The 22694-nt window shown below is 45.2% G+C and overlaps 2 protein-coding genes across 2 annotated transcripts in view; both read left to right on the top strand.

Moving 5' to 3' along the window:
* The first annotated feature begins 959 nt into the window (after positions 1-959).
* LOC139390696 (RDS/peripherin-like protein xRDS35) lies at positions 960-6160 on the top strand. Its single transcript, XM_071138007.1, has 6 exons — positions 960-1315; positions 3539-3781; positions 4075-4262; positions 4501-4747; positions 4917-5078; positions 5438-6160. The coding sequence occupies exons 1-6, from the start codon at positions 1166-1168 to the stop codon at positions 5498-5500; spliced, it is 1053 nt and encodes a 350-aa protein (XP_070994108.1). The 5' UTR covers positions 960-1165; the 3' UTR covers positions 5501-6160.
* A 3249-nt stretch (positions 6161-9409) lies between these two features.
* LOC139390626 (girdin-like) overlaps positions 9410-22694 on the top strand; it is a 32680-nt gene continuing 19395 nt past the window's right edge. Inside the window, exons 1-15 of the mRNA XM_071137876.1 lie at positions 9410-9657; positions 10394-10542; positions 10690-10798; positions 11496-11565; positions 11668-11726; positions 11904-11987; positions 12119-12259; positions 12488-12636; positions 12953-13034; positions 13129-13287; positions 20003-20149; positions 20300-20492; positions 20652-20782; positions 20978-21058; positions 21823-22578. Of these exons, the coding sequence (XP_070993977.1) occupies positions 9598-9657; positions 10394-10542; positions 10690-10798; positions 11496-11565; positions 11668-11726; positions 11904-11987; positions 12119-12259; positions 12488-12636; positions 12953-13034; positions 13129-13287; positions 20003-20149; positions 20300-20492; positions 20652-20782; positions 20978-21058; positions 21823-22578 (2370 nt within the window). The 5' untranslated portion in view covers positions 9410-9597. The remainder of the gene's footprint in view (positions 9658-10393; positions 10543-10689; positions 10799-11495; positions 11566-11667; positions 11727-11903; positions 11988-12118; positions 12260-12487; positions 12637-12952; positions 13035-13128; positions 13288-20002; positions 20150-20299; positions 20493-20651; positions 20783-20977; positions 21059-21822; positions 22579-22694) is intronic.

Raw genomic sequence — 22694 nt, 5'->3', positions numbered from 1 at the left:
ACCCAAAAAGGAAAAGGGGACAGTTTGATGAAAAAGCTTTAAATAAAGGTTCAAATCCAGAACTTGTGACATGATTGTCCAAAACACAGGGCTCTACTACATTAATGCTATGCTGTCCATCCTAATGAACTATCTTAGCTAAAACTGTATAAAGCTGCCCCCCCCCCCCTCCCAAGACTTTTGATGTTGTAGATCAATAAAATGATTAATTCTAAGATGTATGGTTTCTTGATTTGTCTTTCTCCCAAACATGACCCACTTCCTGTGGTAAGCGATCACTCTCCCCCTCCCCCAGTCCCTCAGCCTGTAAGCTTTATCCATCTCTATCTGCATGTATAAACTATAGCCCTGGCCCTCTCTGTCCTGTCTCAACTCTCTGTGAGTATACCTGTCATAACTGTCAAATCCAACCTGTTGGCCCAGTGCAGGTTTGCTGATCAGACACTGGCCTGCTTTCCCATTGGCGCTCCTGTCCTAATAGGATCCCAGGGACTATGATTGGGGGATTACCATAACCATACTGTACCCTCGACATTGGCCAGTCCGTGTTCTCCTCCATGGGCACAGCAGGAATTTAGGGGTGCACCTTGACCACACCAGAGGGGTTCCATCCTAAACAAACTGGGGTTGTCATTGTCAGTAATTGTGTGAAACGAAGGGTCACTGTTGTGGTGCAACCATAACCTGATGATTTAGAGGATCATAGTTTTGCTGTCAAAAGAGGACGTGAATTATCAAATATCTATTAGATTCATTATTTTCTTGGCCTTCAGTTTTTGTCTCACTAATTTATTTGGATTACTTCAGAGATGTTTTATATTTTCCTTTCTACGTGAAAGCTTTGGATTATCGTCCCAACCTGAACCTGTCCTTCACCATCAGACGGATCTTCCTTCTTATTTCAACCCACAGGAACAACTTACAAGAGATCAACCTGATAATAACTCACCAACGTCTGTCTAATACAACAACCTTTGCATAACCTACTCCTATGAATCGCAGTAGTCCGCCTTTTCCCCCCAGAACTTTCCTTCTTTGAACCTACCGATATTCTTTCCCCCATCCTTCACCGTTATCTCTCTCTACTTGATTATCCCAACATCTCCTCCCTCCGTCCTCTTCTTTTTCTCTCTCTCTCTTCCTTTGTCTTCTGTTGGTTGTTGCCATGGCACTGCTGAAGCTGCAGTTCCCCCTGCAGAGGCGTGTGCGTCTGGCCCAGGGTCTGTGGCTGCTGTCCTGGCTGGCCGTGCTGGCTGGGGCCTTCACCTTCTCACTGGGAGTGTACCTCAAGACTGAGCTGCTCCGCAGGGCAGAGGTACTGGCGAACACTATAACACACACATGCCTGATCACACATAGCAAATTACACACACACAAACCTTATGTATTTCACACGACACACACGTTTCTGGCACTTGGAAATCACACAGCACACACAACTGTCCGTCTGTCTGTGTCACTACTGTTCCTGTCGTCTGTCCTGGCTGGTTCAATTAAACACGCTGCTGTGTTTTCCATGTGTCTCTCAGTGTGGCGTCTGTTTCACACACCTTCGCCTATCAAAGCTTTATTCACACAGCACAGAACAACATTGGGCTGGCATGATGCAGTTGGCTTGAATCTGGACAAGCTTTGTGTGTGGCTGTGTGTATGTGGGGGTAGAGGAACTTATTGGTGTGTGGCTGTGTATATGTGGGGGGTAGAGGTACTTATTGGTGTGTGTATGTGGGGGGTAGAGGTGCTTATAGGTGTGTGGCTGTGTGTATGTGGGGGTAGAGATGCTTATAGGTGTGTGGCTGTGTGTATGTGGGGGTAGAGGTGCTTATAGGTGTGTGGCTGTGTGTATGTGGGGGGTAGAGGTGCTTATAGGTGTGTGTCTGTATGTATGTGGGGGGTAGAGGGGCTTATAGGTGTGTGGCTGTGTGTATGTGGGGGTAGAGATGCTTATTGGCGTGTGGCTGTATGTATGTGGGGGGTAGAGGTGCTTATAGATGTGTGGCTGTGTGTATGTGGGGGTAGAGGTGCTTATAGGTGTGTGGCTGTGTGTATGTGGGGGTAGAGGTGCTTATAGGTGTGTGGCTGTATGTATGTGGGGGGTAGAGGGGCTTATAGGTGTGTGTCTGTGTGTATGTGGGGGGTAGAGGTGCTTATCAATGTGTGGCTGTATGTATGTGGTGGGTAGGGGAACTTATAGGTGTGTGTCTGTATATATGTGGGGGGTAGAGGGGCTTATAGGTGTGTGTCTGTGTGTATGTGGGGGGTAGAGGGGCTTATAGGTGTGTGTCTGTATGTATGTGGGGGGTAGAGGGGCTTATAGGTGTGTGGCTGTATGTATGTGGTGGGTAGAGGGGCTTATAGGTGTGTGTCTGTATATATGTGGGGGGTAGAGGGGCTTATAGGTGTGTGTCTGTATGTATGTGGGGGGTAGAGGGGCTTATAGGTGTGTGTCTGTGTGTATGTGGTGGGTAGAGGGGCTTATAGGTGTGTGTCTGTATGTATGTGGGGGGTAGAGGGGCTTATAGGTGTGTGTCTGTATGTATGTGGGGGGTAGAGGGGCTTATAGGTGTGTGTCTGTATGTATGTGGGGGGTAGAGGGGCTTATAGGTGTGTGTCTGTATATATGTGGGGGTAGAGGTGCTTATAGGTGTGTGGCTGTATGTATGTGCTGGGTAGAGGGGCTTATAGGTGTGTGTCTGTGTGTATGTGGGGGGTAGAGGGGCTTATAGGTGTGTGTCTGTATATATGTGGGGGTAGAGGGGCTTATAGGTGTGTGGCTGTATGTATGTGCTGGGTAGAGGGGCTTATAGGTGTGTGTCTGTGTGTATGTGGCTGTGTTCATCACTCATGCTATGTATGGATTATATGAATGGAGGGAGGCGGAGGGGTCGCTCGAAGATTCACACTGACATATTGGAGGCCGTAACGCATCATCCAGATATGTAGAGTTTGCTGGTATATCTCCAATGAACCATTGATTAAGGGTGACCTCAATCTGGGGCCTATCAAAAAAGGAAAGTGTTTCCCAGTGCATCCTCCTAGCTTCAATGCTCAATGATTTTCTATATGCAATGACCTGGATTTGACAAGTTGTTACACGTAACATGAATGTTACTGAAAAATAACAAGAACGTCAACATTCCTAAATTCAATAACACCAATACAACAGAAAAAAACTGACAAAGGAAGTAGTTGATTGCACTTTACATACAGTGGCCATAGTGGAGCAAAGGAAGTAGTTGATTGCACTTTACATACAGTGGACATAGTGGAGCAAAGGAAGTAGTTGATTGCACTTTACATACAGTGGACATAGTGGAGCAATGGAAGTAGTTATGTAGGGTGCTGACTACCATTACTCATATTGCCTTACATGAACATACATAAATTGAATCATCATCATGGAATGGAACATTCCAGAACAAATACTCTGATGCTTAGCGCTGTAATGTAACATATATAGATCATTTCGATGTAGTTTTATTACTGTGTTATAACTGGTATAGTAATGTGACCCTAGAATTTACCTTTGACCCTCCAGGTGATGGATAACACAGAGATCCACGTGGTGCCCAACATTTTGATGCTGGTGGGCTTGATAACCATCGGGATCAACCTGTTTGCTGGGCGGGTGTGTCAGGACTCCCTGGACTCTGCCCGGTTCCCCCCCTGGAAGCCCTTCCTGCTGCCTTGGTATGGCCTGGCCTGGATGGTGTGTGTCTGGTTGCTGTCTGCTGTGGTGCTCAGCTATGCCCTGCAGGGACACCTCGAGGAGTCCCTCAAGGTAAGAGCCTCTGGGCTGGGATGAAGAAGAATGAGACTGAATAACACTTAGACCCTATCTCAAGTAGTCTTTCTGTGATTCCCCGCATCCTATCTCCTCGCCTGTGTCACATCTGTATTGGAGGACAAGGACAAGCCCCCCTCCCACACCCAGATCTTCTTCTCCAATGTGTTTTGAGAAGAAGGCGAGGATATAGGAACTGAGGAATCCAGGAAAGATTAATTGAGAACAAGCCTTGGCTCCCATGAGTACTTCCTGATCTCTTTTATGACATAATCTCTGTCCAATCCCAGGTGGGCCTGAGGAACGGTATCCGGTTCTACCGGGACACGGATGTCCCGGGCCGCTGCTTCCAGAAGGAGACCATCGACAGGCTGCAAATGGAACTGCGTTGCTGCGGCAACACCAACTACAGGGACTGGTTCGAGGTGCAGTGGATCAGCAACAGATACCTGGACTTCACCTCTAAAGAAGTCAAAGAGTGAGAGAGAGGGGGATGGAGGGGGGAGGAGAGGGAGTGAGAGAGAGGGGGTGGAGAGAAGTGAAGTTTAGCCCACAAACCACCGTTCTCTGACTTGTCTGAGGTGATGATGACTCACATGAGATTTCTATACATCATGTCTCATAAATGTGTCATCCATCATTAAAGCCAGTGTCATTTATGCAAGGTAACATTTTACAATGGAAACACTCAATCAAACTGTTAATCTCCTCTCCAGTCGTGTGCGTAGCAACGTGGACGGTCGTTACCTGATGGATGGAGTCCCGTTCAGCTGCTGTAACCCCGGCTCCCCTAGGCCCTGTCTCCAGAACCACCTGACTGACAACACTGCCCACTACAACTATGAGCACCAGAGTGAGGAGCTGAACCTGTACAACCGCGGCTGCAGACAGGCGCTGGTCGACTACTACATGGGCCTCATGAACACCATCGGCCCCGGGATACTGTCGGTCATCTCCTTGCAGGTATACACAAGCACAGACAAAATATGAACGTTGACTCTTGCACTGTAGTGTGGTGATGGTAGTTTTCAGTGGTGATTTTGTTACCATCAACCTCTGCCCCTGTGATAAGGTGGCTTTAGATATACATTTTGTAACCTTGGCTTTGACCCCTGTGACATCATCTCCACAGATGTCAGTGTTGGTGAGTCTGCGGTACCTGCAGACGTCTCTGGACGGCGTGGACCCGGAGAACCCCGAAGCTGACAGTGAGGGCTACATCCTGGCAAAGGGGGTGAAAGAAACCATGATGGACGTCAAGAACACCATGTTCAAACTGCTCCAGTTCGGACAGGTAGTGTACTACAGTACCCACAATGCTATGTGAAACATACCAGGGGTGTGTTCAGGGATGTGGAATGCTCTAAATGTTTCAGATAGGAGAATGAATAGAGCTGACCTTTTTAAAACGCAAATACACTACAAATGTGCATTTCCTACTGTGCTAGACAATTCTCAGCAACAAAAGCGTTATTCAAATGAAGATCCTACATCTGTATATGTTCAACACAAAACATGTATATTTTAGCCGTCTGTAAGAACACATCCTCCTGATCAGACCCTGGTTTAGCATGATGTACCACAGTACCCACAATGCCTTGTGTAATACATTTGAAGATAACCTAATGGTGTCCCGTCTCTTTATCAATACAGGTGGAAGCAGGTGATGAGGCAGAAGCAGGGGCGGACAGCGAGAAGGCAGCCACGTCCAGCTAGATGAAATATAATATATAACCATATATGGGTTTGAGACAGGGAGGGAGGCATCTTAGTTCTGTGACCTCATGGTGGTCTAGCCTGTGACCAGGCTAATGGTGGGCTAGCTAGAGCTCTGTGTTGGCTTTGACACATGCACTGAACTTTTTGTCTTGATTTATACTGCAACAATGTACGAGCACTAAAATACATAAGGAATCTTATCTTATCATGCTCTGCACAGACAAGACAAGATCTAACAATGCAGAGGGTTTTTAACCTGACAAAATTTGGAATGATAATCTTTGAGTCAAGAACAAAACATGAAAGTCAAGAAGACACTGGAAGGCACCGAAGAACACACACATTCACAAAAGAATTCACACACACATTTGATAAATACTCCAAAAGAATACTCACATACTCGTACAGGAGTAAATGAAAACACACACACTTTGAAGTACACTAATGTTCTGATGATCTTTGATTCAGATCTGACTAAATCTAAAGCACACAGTTAACGTAATAATACAAACACTCACCCTGTGTGAAGAAGGCCTACAGTCAATTGAATACTGAAATGGCTAAAGAGTTTGTTAACGCACTGCTAAGTAACGTGTCAAGATGATGTGAAGTTGGCATCAGGCATTTAATATATTAAAGTTAGTTGCTTTTAATGGATTTGCGGAGATGAGTCCTTTTGTACTAGATAGACATACAACTGAGTTGGGTTATTTCAGTTCACCCAGAGGTATAGGAGGATGTGTGTGTAATGACAACGTGATGCTAGTGATACTGTAGGTCTATGACAGTATGGAGTGGAGTGACTGTACAATGTAATCTGGGCTGCTAGGTATACTCTGACACATCTCATAACACCTTCGTAATCCAAACATAGCTAATCCGTAGGCTACTGTTACAGCAGTTCTCTGCACAGCAACAGGAACACTGAGAGAGATGGAGTAAAAACATACCTTAACAATGGACAGGGTTTGGAGAAAGGTCACGTCGAAGTGTGATCATGTAAAAAGTTGTAATTTACATTTTTCATTATGTTTTGACCAACAACAACACATGTTGAGCGCATTATTAACGCAACGCACATACAGCCAACATATTTGTACAATTTTATTTGCTGTTTATTTTGTTCCTTTGTCAAATGGTTCATACACTGTGTTTTACGACAATGTTTACAACATGTCATCCTTTGATAAATTCATAGATAGTAGCCTACCGACTTTTACACCAGATTTCCACCAGGGTTCGCAATTTCATTACACCTGAAAGTGCATCGAACCCCCATCCTATTGAATTGACCATTTCGAGGCCTACTACTGTACCCAAAATTGTTTACAGTATATCTTGATCAATCTTGATGTATAGGCTACAAGCAGCTGAATAAGTGAATTGTAATAGAAACATTGTAACAAGCAAGATACCACAGAGTGCGCACAAAGTAGTCTTACATTTTCCCAACATCTAAATCCACCTACTCATTTGTCTTTGAGAGGCTTTGTTTATGGAAAAATACTCACTGGTAAAGGTGGTGATGACTATGCCGAGTGAGCGTTTAGAAATTCCGGTGTGGCTTTGCAATGTGCTCACCACCAGACTAGTATTCTGCCAGCAGCACAAATTACGTCATGTTCGTATGGTAATGACGAAAGCTTCAAAAATAAACGCAGGCATTTTCTACCTGCCTCAGGTAAAGGGGGTGTAAAATACTTAGTAGGGTCTCTACTACTACTAACCAAATATGTATAGTTTTGGGAGGGGACTGTGTCGTACATTAAAACAAACTAAAAACGGTTAGTGGACACCAAATTGAGTATTTTCCACCCCACTTTAGCTGAGACGGATTGAAAAGATCTCTACAAGCCTATATGTATCCCATGCACAGTCTAATACAGTGTATTGCATTGTGAGCTATGGAGAGTGTGGAAAACCAAGTGTTGCTGAATATGTGCGACACAGTTCCCCTGAAAAACAAACCATTTGGTTAGTAAAGACCCTACTGAGTATTTCCCACCCCAGTTTATGAGACAGGTAGTACAGGTTCTCTCTACAACCCAATAAGTATCCTATGCACAGTGTATTGTACGCAAGTGAATGGAGTGGGTAAGCTGGAGTAAGGAGTCACACTATATTAAACCTGTTGCCCAGCATAATAGACCAATTGAAGTTTTGCAGACTTATTGAGTAATTCCAATAACATACAGTGAATTCAGAAAGTATTCAGACCCCTTTACTTTTTCCACATTTTGTTACCTTACAGCCTTATTCTAAAATTGATTCAATTGTCCCCCCCTCCATCAATCTACACACAATATCTCATAATGACAAAGGTTTAGAAATGTTTGCTAATTTATTTTTAAAAAGTGAAACTGAAATATCACATTTACATATGTATTCGGACCCTTTCCTCACTACTTTGTTGAAGCACCTTTTGCAGCGATTACAGCCTTGAGTCTTCTTGGGTATGACACTACAAGCTTGGCACACCTGTATTGGGGAGTTTCTCCCATTCCTCTCTGCAGATCCTCTCAAGCTCTGTCAGGTTGGATGGGGAGCATTGCTGCACAGCTTATTCAGGTCTCTCCAGAGAAGTTCAATCTGGTTCAAGTACGGGCTGGGTCACTCAAGGAGACTCATTCAGAGACTTGTCTTGGCTGTGTGCTTACGGTCGTTTTCCTGTTGGAAGGTTAACCTTCACCTCAGTCTGAGGTCCTAAGTGCTCTGGAGCAGGTTTTCATCAAGGATCTCTCTGTACTTTGCTCTGTTCATCTTTGCCTCGATCCTGACTAGTCTCTGCCACTGAAAAACATCCCCACCTCATGATGCTGCCACCACCATGCTTCACCGTAGGGATGGTGCCAGGTTTCATCCAGATGTGACGCTCGGCATTCAGGAAAATAGTTCAATCTTGGTTTCATAAGACCAGAGAATCTTGTTTCTCATGGTCTGAGAGTCCTTTAGGTGCCTTTTGGCAAACTCCAAGCAGGCTGTCATGTGCCTTTTACGGAGGAGTGGCTTCAGTCTGGCCACTCTACCATAAAGGCCTGATTGGTGGAGTGCTGTAGAGATGGTTGTCCTTCTGGAAGGTTCTCCCATCTCCACAGAGGAATTCTAGAACTCTGTCAGAGTGACCATCGGGTTTTTGGTCACCTCCCTGACCAAGGTCCTTCTCCCCCGATTGCTCAGTTTGTCTGGGCGGCCAGCTCTAGAAAGAGTCTTGGTGGTTCCAAACTTCTTCAATTTAAGAATGATGGAGGCCACTGTGTTCTTGGGGACCTTCAATGCTGCAGACATTTTTTGGTACCTTTCCCCAGATCTGTGCCTCGACACAATCCTGTCTCGGACCTCTACGGACAATTCCTTCGACCTCATGGCTTGGTTTTTGCTCTGATAATCACTGTCAACAGTGGGACCTTATATAGACAGGTGTGTGCCTTTCCAAATCATGTGCATTCAATTGAATTCACCACAGGTGGATTCCAATCAAGTTGTAGAAACATCTCAAGGATGATCAATGGAAACATGTACCTGAGCTTAATTTTGAGTCTGAATACTTATGTATTCTGTTTTTTCTTCATCATTATGGGGTATTGTGTGTAGATTGCTGATGATTTTTTTTAGGATCCATTTTAGAATAAGGCTGTAAAGTAACAACATGTTGAAACAGTCAACCTACACATACCGCTATTTGTGTAAACTTCCAAAATATATTCTGTCATAAATAATACAATATAAAAAATGGAATATGTCAAATTATCAATATTATTTTTCAAGGGTGGTTGCAGTGCTGTGAAAAACAGTTCTACGGCACTAGATCTTCCCAAAGTTTAGCATGTCTTTGCAGGGGGACTCTTATTTTTTTGAATAAATCTGCGATCATGCCAGTTTTAATGTCCTGCTGCTAGGAGAACAGTCATCACCACCAGCACTAACTGAAAAAGTGAAATAGAGGAAGAAAGAGGAGAACAGGGGAACAGAAATGTCAAACCACTTGATTTAACGCAAGATGGATTCTCTTTTTCACTTTTTAGTGAAATTGCTCTAATGTAGGATATATTTGATTTATATTTCTATAGAAGTTTGTAAATTCTTTATGCGACACCATGGACTCTAACATAATGGCATCTCTAGAAGAATTCATGGAAAGTGCGTTGGTGACTTGGGTATGTTTGAAAGCTTATTTAAATCCCTTTAAGATTCTACAGTAGTAGGCCTAGATATACATGATGATGAATATTCTTTAATAAAACATGCTTTTATGGAGTACCAACACATTAAAATCCTGTACATAAACAACTTGTAAATAAGATTTTTTTCTCACATGAGATCATGCCATTTTATGAATCATTTATTGCTCTTTATTTACAGGAGTTATAACAAACATGATTGAGTTGAACTTGAATCAGATGCAAATGCTTGTCAAAACGTTTGTCACATGAAAAGGACAGCAAACAACACTTAGCTCTCTAACTTCTCCTTTTCACAGCTTCCTATACCCTACCCTGGCTCTTAGAATGTCTCTTGTTGTTTTTCCTTATAGAGGTCACTTCCTATTCCCTTTCCTGTTTTTTTTTCAGTAAAATATGACCATCTCTGCTTTCATTGATCTACACCACAGATTCTAGATGACAGTTTTCTATATTAGCAAGTCAGTTTAATTAGGCAAGTCAGTTAAGAACAAATTCTTATATATAATGATGGCCTAGCCCAGCCAAACCCTAATCCGGCATGGTTCACATTGAAAGGTAATTTAAGATTGAGCCAATGTATTCAGCGTTTACCGTGAGTGCAGTATCCGCGATTGCGGGAACATTGCCTTTAATTGTCAATCGCGCTATAAAGAGGATCTTCAGCTCTACGGATTGAATTGAGCTCTTAATAGGATCCATCCTCCCTCAGGTACAGCTCTTTGATGGTGTAGTGGACAGGGAGGACAACGTCATGCTCTACAACCAGTACATGGACGTGGACTACACGTCCCAGAATTCCCATGACCGCTACCTGAGGCTGACCAATGGGATCTTTCTCAATGAGGTCATGAGGATCATGTAAGTTCACACTTTTGCAGAGGCTTCAAATGTTATGTCTAAATGAATGTGTATTCAATTAAATACATTTTATTTTTACTGTCTGTCTGTCTGTCTGTCTGTCTGTCTGTCTGTCTGTCTGTCTGTCTGTCTGTCTGTCATTCCCAGAGACCCCAACCCGAAGCTGGAGCATTTGTACCGCAGTGGAAGAGACGACCAGATTCTCAGAGTCCAGAACTTCTCCATCCTCAACCGACACCTCAGGGCCTTCTACCAGGTATTGTTATTTGTGTCGTGTTTGATACACAATCATGTCTTAGTCAGAGCAATTTACTGTACAAGGTCCAGACTTAAGCCTAGGGAGACATCCAGTCAAATCTCTCTGAGAAATTAACTTAAGTCTGATACAATGCATTAAACACACAAAAACATGAGTCTTCGTTGTTTCAGTTCCTGCTTTTTTAAGTCATTCAAACCCTCTGAACAGTTGATTATCATGGGAGGGACACCAGTGAGTTTCAAGGAATATTCAGGGAATATTCAGAAATATTTTGGATACAATTTATTGACAGGACTGTTTGTCATGACAAGAATTTTGTCATGTCTGGTGGTCCTACTATGTCATTTTATTTCTTGTGGTTTCACTTTTTGCTTTGTGTTGTGGAACCTTAAAACACCATCAGCACGTGGTCACTCTGCAGCCTCATTTCTCTCTACCAGGGCTTGTGTCTGAGAACCAAATATAGCCATTGTGCTACATAGAACAGACGTGAACAAGTAGCCCTACTTTCCCCACTAACGTTGTCTGTGTTTGTATTTTAATCTGAACTGGCCAACAGGATGCTAGTGGAAGATTTTGTCATTTCAATGTTGATTGAGTATCAACTGCAATGTGGTTAGGGAAATTACAATCAATCAATATTTTTATCCCTTCAAGCTCTCTCTTTGCTCAAACCCTGTCATTCTGTCTATAGGAAGACCTACAGCAGCTGATTCTGATGCCTCTTCCAAACACTGCCATTTTGGGGCAAGACCCCCTAACAGGTAAAAAGAGCCTGTTAAAAGTACAGTATCTCTGATTGGCCTTCTATGTTGTCTATGAGAGTGTGATGGGAACAAGATAGTCATAAGAGCTGTAACTTGCAGAGGCAGCAGTGGAGGAGTTGAGGAGATTGCTACTGCTTTTACTGGGATGTGCGATACAGGTGATGTCTCTCTCTCTCACACACACACACACACACACACACACACACACACACACACACACACACACACACACACACACACACACACACACACACACACACACACACACACACACACACACACTGCAATTGTAACTTTACCAACCTTACTGACTACTCATTGTTGGTCAGCAACAGTGTGAGAGGAAGGAAACATTCATACAGCAAATCCAGTCGCTGGACATCGAGACTCAAACGTCCATTGCCAACTGTATCCAGGAGGTCGGTTCAGTTCCCTACTCATCTACCCATATCCACCATTAACGTTCACCACAAGTTTGCCATTTTGTCCCGGAATGCTCAGTCAAATACCGTTATTACCATAGAGAGGTAAGAAACTGTTGCTCCTGCAGGTGACCCAGGACCCCAGAGCAGTGCTGCCTCTGCAGTGGGAGGAGCTGGGAGGGCTGGAGGAGGTGGAGCTACAGGTGCTGTTTGGCTCCATGGCCAGACAGATCCAAGGCCTGCTGGCACAGAGAGACACACACCTGGAGGTACACACACATACTCACAAATAATGTCCAGAACAACAGAAGAGGAATTGAATTACAAACCAGGCCTTTCAGCCATTCAGCCTCTTATAGGAGAGTGTATTCCCAGTTAAAGTGTCACTGTGTCAAACTCGATTTAAAAGGCTCTAAGGGTTTCTTACACTAACAGATTCACACAGAACCTGGTCCTGATTTTATCACCTACCTGTCACCTCTTGCCCCCCCCCTCAGAGGATAGCAGAGTTGTGTTGGACAAGCGAGGTCCAGCAGGTTGAGTCTCTCATGACGCTCCCAGGTGGTCATACTGAGGAGCTGCCCCAGAGTCTGGCTGTCCAGCTAGCAGACAGCAGGGCCAAACTACGATTCCTCAAACAAGAACTGTAAGACGTGTGTGTGTGTGTGTGTGTGTGTGTGTGTGTGTGTGTGTGTGTGTGTGTGTGTGTGTGTGTGTGTGTGTGTGTGTGTGTGTGTGTGTGTGTGTGTGTGTGTGTGTGTGTGTGTGTGTGTGTGAGACGGTCATGTCCTTGTGTGCATGTCTGGTAACTGTTAGAACTATGTCGTCCATTTCTAGGGAAGACAAAGGCAAGTTTGTGTGTGTGTGTTAAAGGTTTTTAAAATGGAAGAGGACTATTTTGTAATAGATGTCTGTGGTTTAGTAGCACAATACTAGCGAAATAATGACATCTGTTTCTATAGGGAAGACAAAGGAGATCAACTATTGGATTACAAGCAGGAAGTTCAAACTATGGAGGAGCAGTTGAAGAAACTTCAGAAAGAGGTAAGATTTTCTGTAGCAGCACTACCAGTAACTGTACCGGAACTTTACTTTTGTCCTCCTCTGAATTCACCTCCATCTTGTGTGTGTTGGGCAGAACCGCAGTCTTCAAGGTGAGGTGCGGGGAATGCGTGCGTTGCGTGACGAGCTGGACTGTCTTCGTGACCGTGCAGGCAGAGCTGAGCAGCTGCAGACAGAACTACAGAGCTGCACTCATAGACTACGCAGCCTGGAAGTCACTCGCACACAACTGAAGGTATCTCCACCAATACACTACACACTGTTTAGTACACAGAGACACTACTGAAGGTATCTCCACCAATACACTACACACTGTTTAGTACACAGAGACACTACTGAAGGTATCCCCTACACCACCAATACACTGCACACTGTTTAGTACACAGAGACACTACTGAAGGTATCTTCACCAATACACTACACACTGTTTAGTACACAGAGACTCTACTGGTATCCCCTACACCACCAATACACCACACACTGTTTAGTACACAGAGACACTACTGAAGGTATCTCCACCAATACACTACACACTGTTTAGTACACAGAGACACTACTGAAGGTATCCCCTACACCACCAATACACCACACACTGTTTAGTACACAGAAACACTACTGAAGGTATCTCCACCAATACACTACACACTGTTTAGTACATAGAGACACTACCAAAGGTATCGGCACCTATACACCACACACTGTTTAGTACACAGAGACACTACCGAAGGTATCGGCACCTATACACCACACACTGTTTAGTACACAGAGAACCTACTGAAAGTATCGGCACCTATACACCACACACTGTTTAGTACACAGAGACACTACCGAAAGTATCGGCACCTATACACCACACACTGTTTAGTACACAGAGACACTACCGAAGGTATCGGCACCTATACACCACACACTGTTTAGTACACAGAGACACTACCGAAGGTATCGGCACCTATACACCACACACTGTTTAGTACACAGAGACACTACTGAAGGTATCGGCACCTATACACCACACACTGTTTAGTACACAGAGACACTACCGAAGGTATCGGCACCTATACACCACACACTGTTTAGTACACAGAGACACTACCGAAGGTATCGGCACCTATACACCACACACTGTTTAGTACACAGAGACACTACCGAAGGTATCGGCACCTATACACCACACACTGTTTAGTACACAGAGACACTACTGAAGGTATCGGCACCTATACACCATACACTGTTTAGTACACAGAGACACTACCGAAGGTATCGGCACCATGTAGTATAGGTGTTAGTGGGGCTGTGGCGGTCATGACATTGTTACAGTTTCTACATGTAGTATAGGTGTTAGTGGGGCTGTGGCGGTCATGACATTGTTACAGTTTCTACAGGTAGTATAGGTGTTAGTGGGGCTGTGGCGGTCATGACATTGTTGCAGTTTCTACATGTAGTATAGGTGTTAGTGGGGCTGTGGCGGTCATGACATTGTTACAGTTTCTACATGTAGTATAGGTGTTAGTGGGGCTGTGGCGGTCATGACATTGTTACAGTTTCTACATGTAGTATAGGTGTTAGTGGGGCTGTGGCGGTCATGACATTGTTACAGTTTCTACATGTAGTATAGGTGTTAGTGGGGCTGTGGCGGTCATGACATTGTTACAGTTTCTACATGTAGTATAGGTGTTAGTGGGGCTGTGGCGGTCATGACATTGTTACAGTTTCTACAGGTAGTATAGGTGTTAGTGGGGCTGTGGCGGTCATGACATTGTTACAGTTTCTACATGTAGTATAGGTGTTAGTGGGGCTGTGGCGGTCATGACATTGTTACAGTTTCTACATGTAGTATAGGTGTTAGTGGGGCTGTGGCGGTCATGACATTGTTACAGTTTCTACATGTAGTATAGGTGCTAGTGGGGCTGTGGTGGTCATGACATTGTTGCAGTTTCTACATGTAGTATAGGTGTTAGTGGGGCTGTGGCGGTCATGACATTGTTACAGTTTCTACATGTAGTATAGGTGTTAGTGGGGCTGTGGCGGTCATGACATTGTTACAGTTTCTACAGGTAGTATAGGTGTTAGTGGGGCTGTGGCGGTCATGACATTGTTACAGTTTCTACATGTAGTATAGGTGTTAGTGGGGCTGTGGCGGTCATGACATTGTTACAGTTTCTACATGTAGTATAGGTGCTAGTGGGGCTGTGGTGGTCATGACATTGTTGCAGTTTCTACAGGTAGTATAGGTGTTAGTGGGGCAGTGGCGGTCATGACATTGCTGCAGTTTCTACATGTAGTATAGGTGCTAGTGGGGCAGTCGCGGTCATGACATTTTGTCAGCCGGTTATTGTCTTGCAAAAGTCTGCTGGTCTCACGGTAATTAACGATTAATTAACACAAACGTGTAAAGCATCTCCAGGCCTCCAGACAAGCTGCCTTTGGAACATCTACATTTTAAAAAGTACAATTAATCAATTTAATATACACCATCCCAATAAATCCATTATATATTTTAATCAGGTCTAAAGAAAATGTATTTCAGAAGAACAGAATAAGAGTTGGCCTACTGTCTGCCTATGTTATCTGGCTATGAGCCATGCCATAGGCTGTAGGCTTGTTCATTTAGCCGACAAGATATGCTTATAAGTCCCGTGCAATTATTTAATTTTATATGATTTTATAGTAAGAAGAATATAATTGAACTTAGCTGAATAAAATAGACAGGATATTATTCTGGAGTGAGAGTGTGCATATGAAGTGGCAATGTTGAGCATAAAAGTGATAATTTGAAACAGGCCCTTTAATGCTAGATTTAGAACTATTTGGCAACTTCAGTTGTGAATGAAACACATCTTAGAATGTCTTAGAAATCAAAACATATATGGGCTGCATGATGCCACTATAGACTGTTGATGATTTGAGAAAGTCACAAAAACAACTTGAGCTCTGTCCTTGCCTCAGGCTGCACAGATGTTTTCTCATCAAGAGATCATATTTTCACCCATCAGACTATTCTCAATTAAATCTAGTTATCAACTAGGTAGGATTCGTAGGAACAGGGGCAGGGGAAAAGACGTTATCTGAATGCACTCGAGTAGGGAATGGAGGCCACGCACTTTCCCCACCGGTCCATTTTGTAGGATACCTAGGTTTTATAACGGAGCTGTGCTTAATATGAGCAGTTGAGAAATAAATACAAACACTTATTTCACTCCACGCATCAACCACAGTTAGAGGAGCATGTTCTCACTGTCTGACAGGTGATATTCCTGTTAGAGGAGCATGTTCTCACTGTCTGACAGGTGATATTCCTGTTAGAGGAGCATGTTCTCACTGTCTGACAGGTGATATTCCTGTTAGAGGAGCATGCTCTCACTGTCTGACAGGTGATATTCCTGTTAGAGGAGCATGCTCTCACTGTCTGACAGGTGATATTCCTGTAAGAGGAGCATGCTCTCACTGTCTGACAGGTGATATTCCTGTTAGAGGAGCATGCTCTCACTGTCTGACAGGTGATATTCCTGTTAGAGGAGCATGCTCTCACTGTCTGACAGGTGATATTCCTGTTAGAGGAGCATGCTCTCACTGTCTGACAGGTGATATTCCTGTTAGAGGAGCATGCTCTCACTGTCTGACAGGTGATATTCCTGTTAGAGGAGCATGCTCTCACTGTCTGATAGGTGATATTCCTGTTAGAGGAGCATGCTCTCACTGTCTGACAGGTGATATTCCTGTTTGAGGAGCATGCTCTCACTGTCTGACAGGTGATATTCCTGTTAGAGGAGCATGCTCTCACTGTCTGACAGGTGATATTCCTGTTTGAGGAGCATGCTCTCACTGTCTGACAGGTGATATTCCTGTTAGAGGGGCATGCTCTCACTGTCTGACAGGTGATATTCCTGTTTGAGGAGCATGCTCTCACTGTCTGACAGGTGATATTCCTGTTAGAGGAGCATGCTCTCACTGTCTGACAGGTGATATTCCTGTTAGAGGAGCATGCTCTCACTGTCTGACAGGTGATATTCCTGTTAGAGGAGCATGCTCTCACTGTCTGACAGGTGATATTCCTGTTAGAGGAGCATGCTCTCACTGTCTGACAGGTGATAATCCTGTTAGAGGAGCATGCTCTCACTGTCTGACAGGTGATATTCCTGTTTGAGGAGCATGCTCTCACTGTCTGACAGGTGATATTCCTGTTTGAGGAGCATGCTCTCACTGTCTGACAGGTGATATTCCTGTTAGAGGAGCATGCTCTCACTGTCTGACAGGTGATATTCCTGTTTGAGGAGCATGCTCTCACTGTCTGACAGGTGATATTCCTGTTTGAGGAGCATGCTCTCACTGTCTGACAGGTGATATTCCTGTTAGAGGAGCATGCTCTCACTGTCTGACAGGTGATATTCCTGTTTGAGGAGCATGCTCTCACTGTCTGACAGGTGATATTCCTGTTAGAGGAGCATGCTCTCACTGTCTGACAGGTGATATTCCTGTTTGAGGAGCATGCTCTCACTGTCTGACAGGTGATATTCCTGTTAGAGGAGCATGCTCTCACTGTCTGACAGGTGATATTCCTGTTTGAGGAGCATGCTCTCACTGTCTGACAGGTGATATTCCTGTTAGAGGAGCATGCTCTCACTGTCTGACAGGTGATATTCCTGTTAGAGGAGCATGTTCTCACTGTCTGACAGGTGATATTCCTGTTTGAGGAGCATGCTCTCACTGTCTGACAGGTGATATTCCTGTTAGAGGAGCATGCTCTCACTGTCTGACAGGTGATATTCCTGTTTGAGGAGCATGCTCTCACTGTCTGACAGGTGATATTCCTGTTAGAGGAGCATGCTCTCACTGTCTGACAGGTGATATTCCTGTTAGAGGAGCATGCTCTCACTGTCTGACAGGTGATATTCCTGTTTGAGGAGCATGCTCTCACTGTCTGACAGGTGATATTCCTGTTAGAGGAGCATGCTCTCACTGTCTGACAGGTGATATTCCTGTTTGAGGAGCATGCTCTCGCTGTCTGACAGGTGATATTGCTGTTTGAGGAGCATGCTCTCACTGTCTGACAGGTGATATTCCTGTTTGAGGAGCATGCTCTCGCTGTCTGACAGGTGATATTGCTGTTTGAGGAGCATGCTCTCACTGTCTGACAGGTGATATTCCTGTTTGAGGAGCATGCTCTCACTGTCTGACAGGTGATATTCCTGTTTGAGGAGCATGCTCTCACTGTCTGACAGGTGATATTCCTGTTAGAGGAGCATGCTCTCACTGTCTGACAGGTGATATTCCTGTTAGAGGAGCATGCTCTCACTGTCTGACAGGTGATATTCCTGTTTGAGGAGCATGCTCTCACTGTCTGACAGGTGATATTCCTGTTAGAGGAGCATGCTCTCACTGTCTGACAGGTGATATTCCTGTTTGAGGAGCATGCTCTCACTGTCTGACAGGTGATATTCCTGTTAGAGGAGCATGCTCTCACTGTCTGACAGGTGATATTCTTGTTAGAGGAGCATGCTCTCACTGTCTGACAGGTGATATTCCTGTTAGAGGAGCATGCTCTCACTGTCTGACAGGTGATATTCCTGTTAGAGGAGCATGCTCTCACTGTCTGACAGGTGATATTCCTGTTAGAGGAGCATGCTCTCACTGTCTGACAGGTGATATTCCTGTTTGAGGAGCATGCTCTCACTGTCTGACAGGTGATATTCCTGTTTGAGGAGCATGCTCTCACTGTCTGACAGGTGATATTCCTGTTTGAGGAGCATGCTCTCACTGTCTGACAGGTGATATTCCTGTTTGAGGAGCATGCTCTCAATGTCTGACAGGTGATATTCCTGTTTGAGGAGCATACTCTCGCTTACAGGTGATATTCCTGTTTGAGGAGCATGCTCTCGCTGCCTGACAGGTGATATTCCTGTTTGAGGAGCATGCTCTCACTGTCTGACAGGTGATATTCCTGTTTGAGGAGCATGCTCTCGCTTCCCGACAGGTGATATTCCTGTTTGAGGAGCATGCTCTCACTGTCTGACAGATGATATTCCTGTTTGAGGAGCATACTCTCGCTTCCCGGCAGGTGATATTCCTGTTTGAGGAGCATGCTCTCGCTGCCTGACAGGTGATATTGCTGTTTGAGGAGCATGCTCTCACTGTCTGACAGGTGATATTCCTGTTTGAGGAGCATGCTCTCACTGTCTGACAGGTGATATTGCTGTTAGAGGAGCATGCTCTCACTGTCTGACAGGTGATATTCCTGTTTGAGGAGCATGCTCTCGCTGCCCGAAAGGTGATATTCCTGTTTGAGGAGCATGCTCTCGCTGCCCGACAGGTGATGGAGCGCTTATGGAGCGCTGAGTACCAGGCCGTTAGGACCTGATGGAGGGACAATAGAGAGCCCTGAGTATCAGGCCATTAGGACCTGATGGAGGGACAATAGAGCCCTGATTACCAGTCTATATTAGGACCTGATGGAGCGCTGAGTACCAGGCCGTTAGGACCTGATGGAGGGACACTAGAGCCCTGAATACCAGGCCATTAGGACCTGATGGAGGGGCACTAGAGCCCTGAATACCAGGCCATTAGGACCTGATGGAGTACCAGGCCATTACGACCTGATGGAGCGCTGAGTACCAGGCTGTTAGGACCTGATGTTCCCCTCTCTACAATATGTCTCTCTCTCTGTCTCTATCCCTTGTCTTTCTTTGTGTCTCTGTCTTTGTCTCTCTCTCTGTCTCTGTTCCTGTCTCTGTCTCTGTCTCTATCCCCTGTCCCTGTCTCTGTCTCCATGCCCGTCTCTCTCTGTGTCTCTGTCCTTGTCTCTCTCTGCCTCTATCCCATGTCTTTGTTTGTGTCTCTGTCTTTGTCTCTCTCTCTCTGTCTCCATCCCCTGTCTTTCTTTGTGTCTCTGTCCTTGTGTCTCTCTGTCTCTCTCTGTGTCTCTGTCCCCTGTCCCTGTGTGGAACCCCCTGTAGGAGCAGCAGCAGCTGTGTGTGGCGCTGCAGGAGACCCGAGTCCTGCTGGAGGAGCAGCTGGCAGACACACGGCAACGCTGCTCCAGCCTACGGGAGCTGGAGAGGGACAATCTGCTGCTGCGACAGAGACTCATAGACCTGGAAGGGGTAGGTAATGGTGGTAATGTGTATGTGGTAATGTGTGTGTGTGTGTTAACCAAACATGTTTGTGAATCACAAGTAAGGAATTTGGCATCTGCTGGTTGGACTCACATAGACATTTCCCTCATTTGCTGGTGTGTGTGTGTGTGTGTGTAGGAGCAGGACACTGAGAGGCAGAGGGTCGATGAGCTGTTAGAGATTAACATGGGCCTGGAGGCGGAGCTTAGACAGGTGCTTAGACACAACAACAACAATACAGGCACGATGACAGCGGCTCGACATTTCCACCAATCAGAGGTGGAGTCTGACGAGGAGGCTGGGCTAAGAGAGGAGCTAAGAGAAGATATTGGTCAGTCAGTCTGCCTGTCTGTTGTGTCTTTTCAGTTAAATTGTTTGATTATTGTCAACTACCCCTCCTCTCTAATTCAAATTCAAATAAACTTGAATGGCATGAATGGGTACCACTGTTGCCAAAGCAATGCAATTATATATCTCTCCCCCCTGTCAGATCTGAAGCCTCTGAGTGTGGAGGTGGGTGAGGCTTCGTCACTGAGACTTCTGGGAGCTGAAAATGAGAATGCCGAGCTGAGGAGACGTCTGGAGGACCTGCAGTCTGAACAGGAGGTCAGGGGTCAGAGGGTAAGTGTCAATCAATCAATAAAAATAGAATGAGTCTAGAGGAAACCTCCAGAGAGCAGGCAAAGGCAACAGTAGCAAGGAAAATGAACCTTGAGAAGAATGAGACGCTACACAGGGAACCTTTTGGCTTGCCAAGTACATGTATTAGTGTCCAGGTTAAGGGTACTGCTATTGGAGGATCCAACTGTCTGCTAGATTTTGCAGCAAGCTGATTTGCCGGAGGTGAGGGAGGAGCTGGCCTGTCTGGAGGCAGAACATCAGAATACACTAAGAGAGGTGAGCTGATGTGACCGACTAGGTTTGGACAAGTCTGTGTTAAACCTCTGAGCTAAAGCCTAGGAGGCAAACAAATTCTTCAGGTCTAAGAGAACGTTACTCATCACGGGGGTGTGGTTCACTAAACCGTTATACTGACATGTATCTGAATGTGACCTCACTGTGTTGTCTGACATGTATCTGGATGTGACCTCACTGTGTTGTCTGACATGTATCTAGATGTGACCTCACTGTGTCATCTGACATGTATCTGGATGTGACCTCACTGTGTCGTCTGACATGTATCTAGATGTGAACTCACTGTGTCGTCTGACATGTATCTAGATGTGACCTCACTGTGTTGTCTGACATGTATCTAGTTTCAACCTCACTGTGTTGTCTGACATATATCTAGTTTCAACCTCACTGTGTCGTCTGACATGTATCTAGTTTCAACCTCACTGTGTCATCTGACATGTATCTAGATGTGACTTCACTGTGTTGTCTGACATGTATCTAGATGTGACCTCACTGTGTTGTCTGACATGTATCTAGATGTGACCTCACTGTGTCATCTGACATGTATCTAGATGTGACCTCACTGTGTTGTCTGACATGTATCTAGATGTGACCTCACTGTGTTGTCTGACATGTATCTAGTTTCAACCTCACTGTGTTGTCTGACATGTATCTAGTTTCAACCTCACTGTGTCATCTGACATGTCCTTGTGTTGTCTGACACATGAACTGTTCTTGTCATTGTCTACCTTCCTCTTCACTCTCAGTTTCAGAACGTCATTAACGAAAATGCCACTTTAAAAAAGTGCCTGGAAATGCTGTTGACAAAGCATCAAAGTATTGAGGAAGAACGTGAGAAAGGAGAGAAGGAGGAGAGGGGAGAGAAGGAGGAGAGGGGAGAGAATGAGGAGAGGGGAGAGAGGGGAGTCCAAGGTTCTGAATCCTCAAGAGGAGAAGGGGAGGGTACTGCCCGGAGAGGGTTGGACAGTGAGAGGGGAGTCAACATCATCAGAACCCAAAGAGAAGCTGGAGTTGGGGCAGAGTTGCTCCATCCTGAAGCGAGAGAGGTGCAACTAGATGATCAGGTTCTGAAACCTAAAAAGAGAGAAGAAGAAGGTGAGAAGGAGATCGGGAGAGAAAGAGTGATAAAACATGTAAAAAATGACAAGGAAGAAGATCTTGGGAAGGCAGACATTAACCAGAAAGAGATAGAAGACCCCAACCCAGCCACTGAAGAAGAGAAACTGACAAAAACAAAGTATGGAGAAGAGAAGGAAAAGTCAGTGGAAAAAGACGTGTGTGTGTTCCCTGGGCCTGACGTGGAGCGCCTGGCCTCTGAGCTCCAGCAGGCCCTGGAGCAGGCTGACAGGCAGGCGTCTGTAGCCCAGGACCTGCGCTCCAAGCTGGGGGAACAGAGCAGGAAATCCTGGGAGGCTGAGCAGAGACTGGTGCTACTGGAAGCCGAGGGCCAGAGACTGAGGAAGGCTACAGAGAGCCTGGCGGAGGCCAAGAGACAGATAGAGGTATGGAACCAATCACGATCAGACATCTATTATTCTGCCAGTAGTTCCATGTGCCAGACTCATAGGGCTTTCTTCCTACACATGCAGCTGTCGTAGACAGTTACTTAATCCTTTGT

This window comes from Oncorhynchus clarkii, chromosome 31 (assembly GCF_045791955.1).
Source record: "Oncorhynchus clarkii lewisi isolate Uvic-CL-2024 chromosome 31, UVic_Ocla_1.0, whole genome shotgun sequence".
NCBI lineage: Eukaryota > Metazoa > Chordata > Actinopteri > Salmoniformes > Salmonidae > Oncorhynchus > Oncorhynchus clarkii.
The sequence above is the reverse complement of the archived record's forward strand: the minus strand, read 5'-3'. Positions and strand labels throughout refer to the sequence as shown.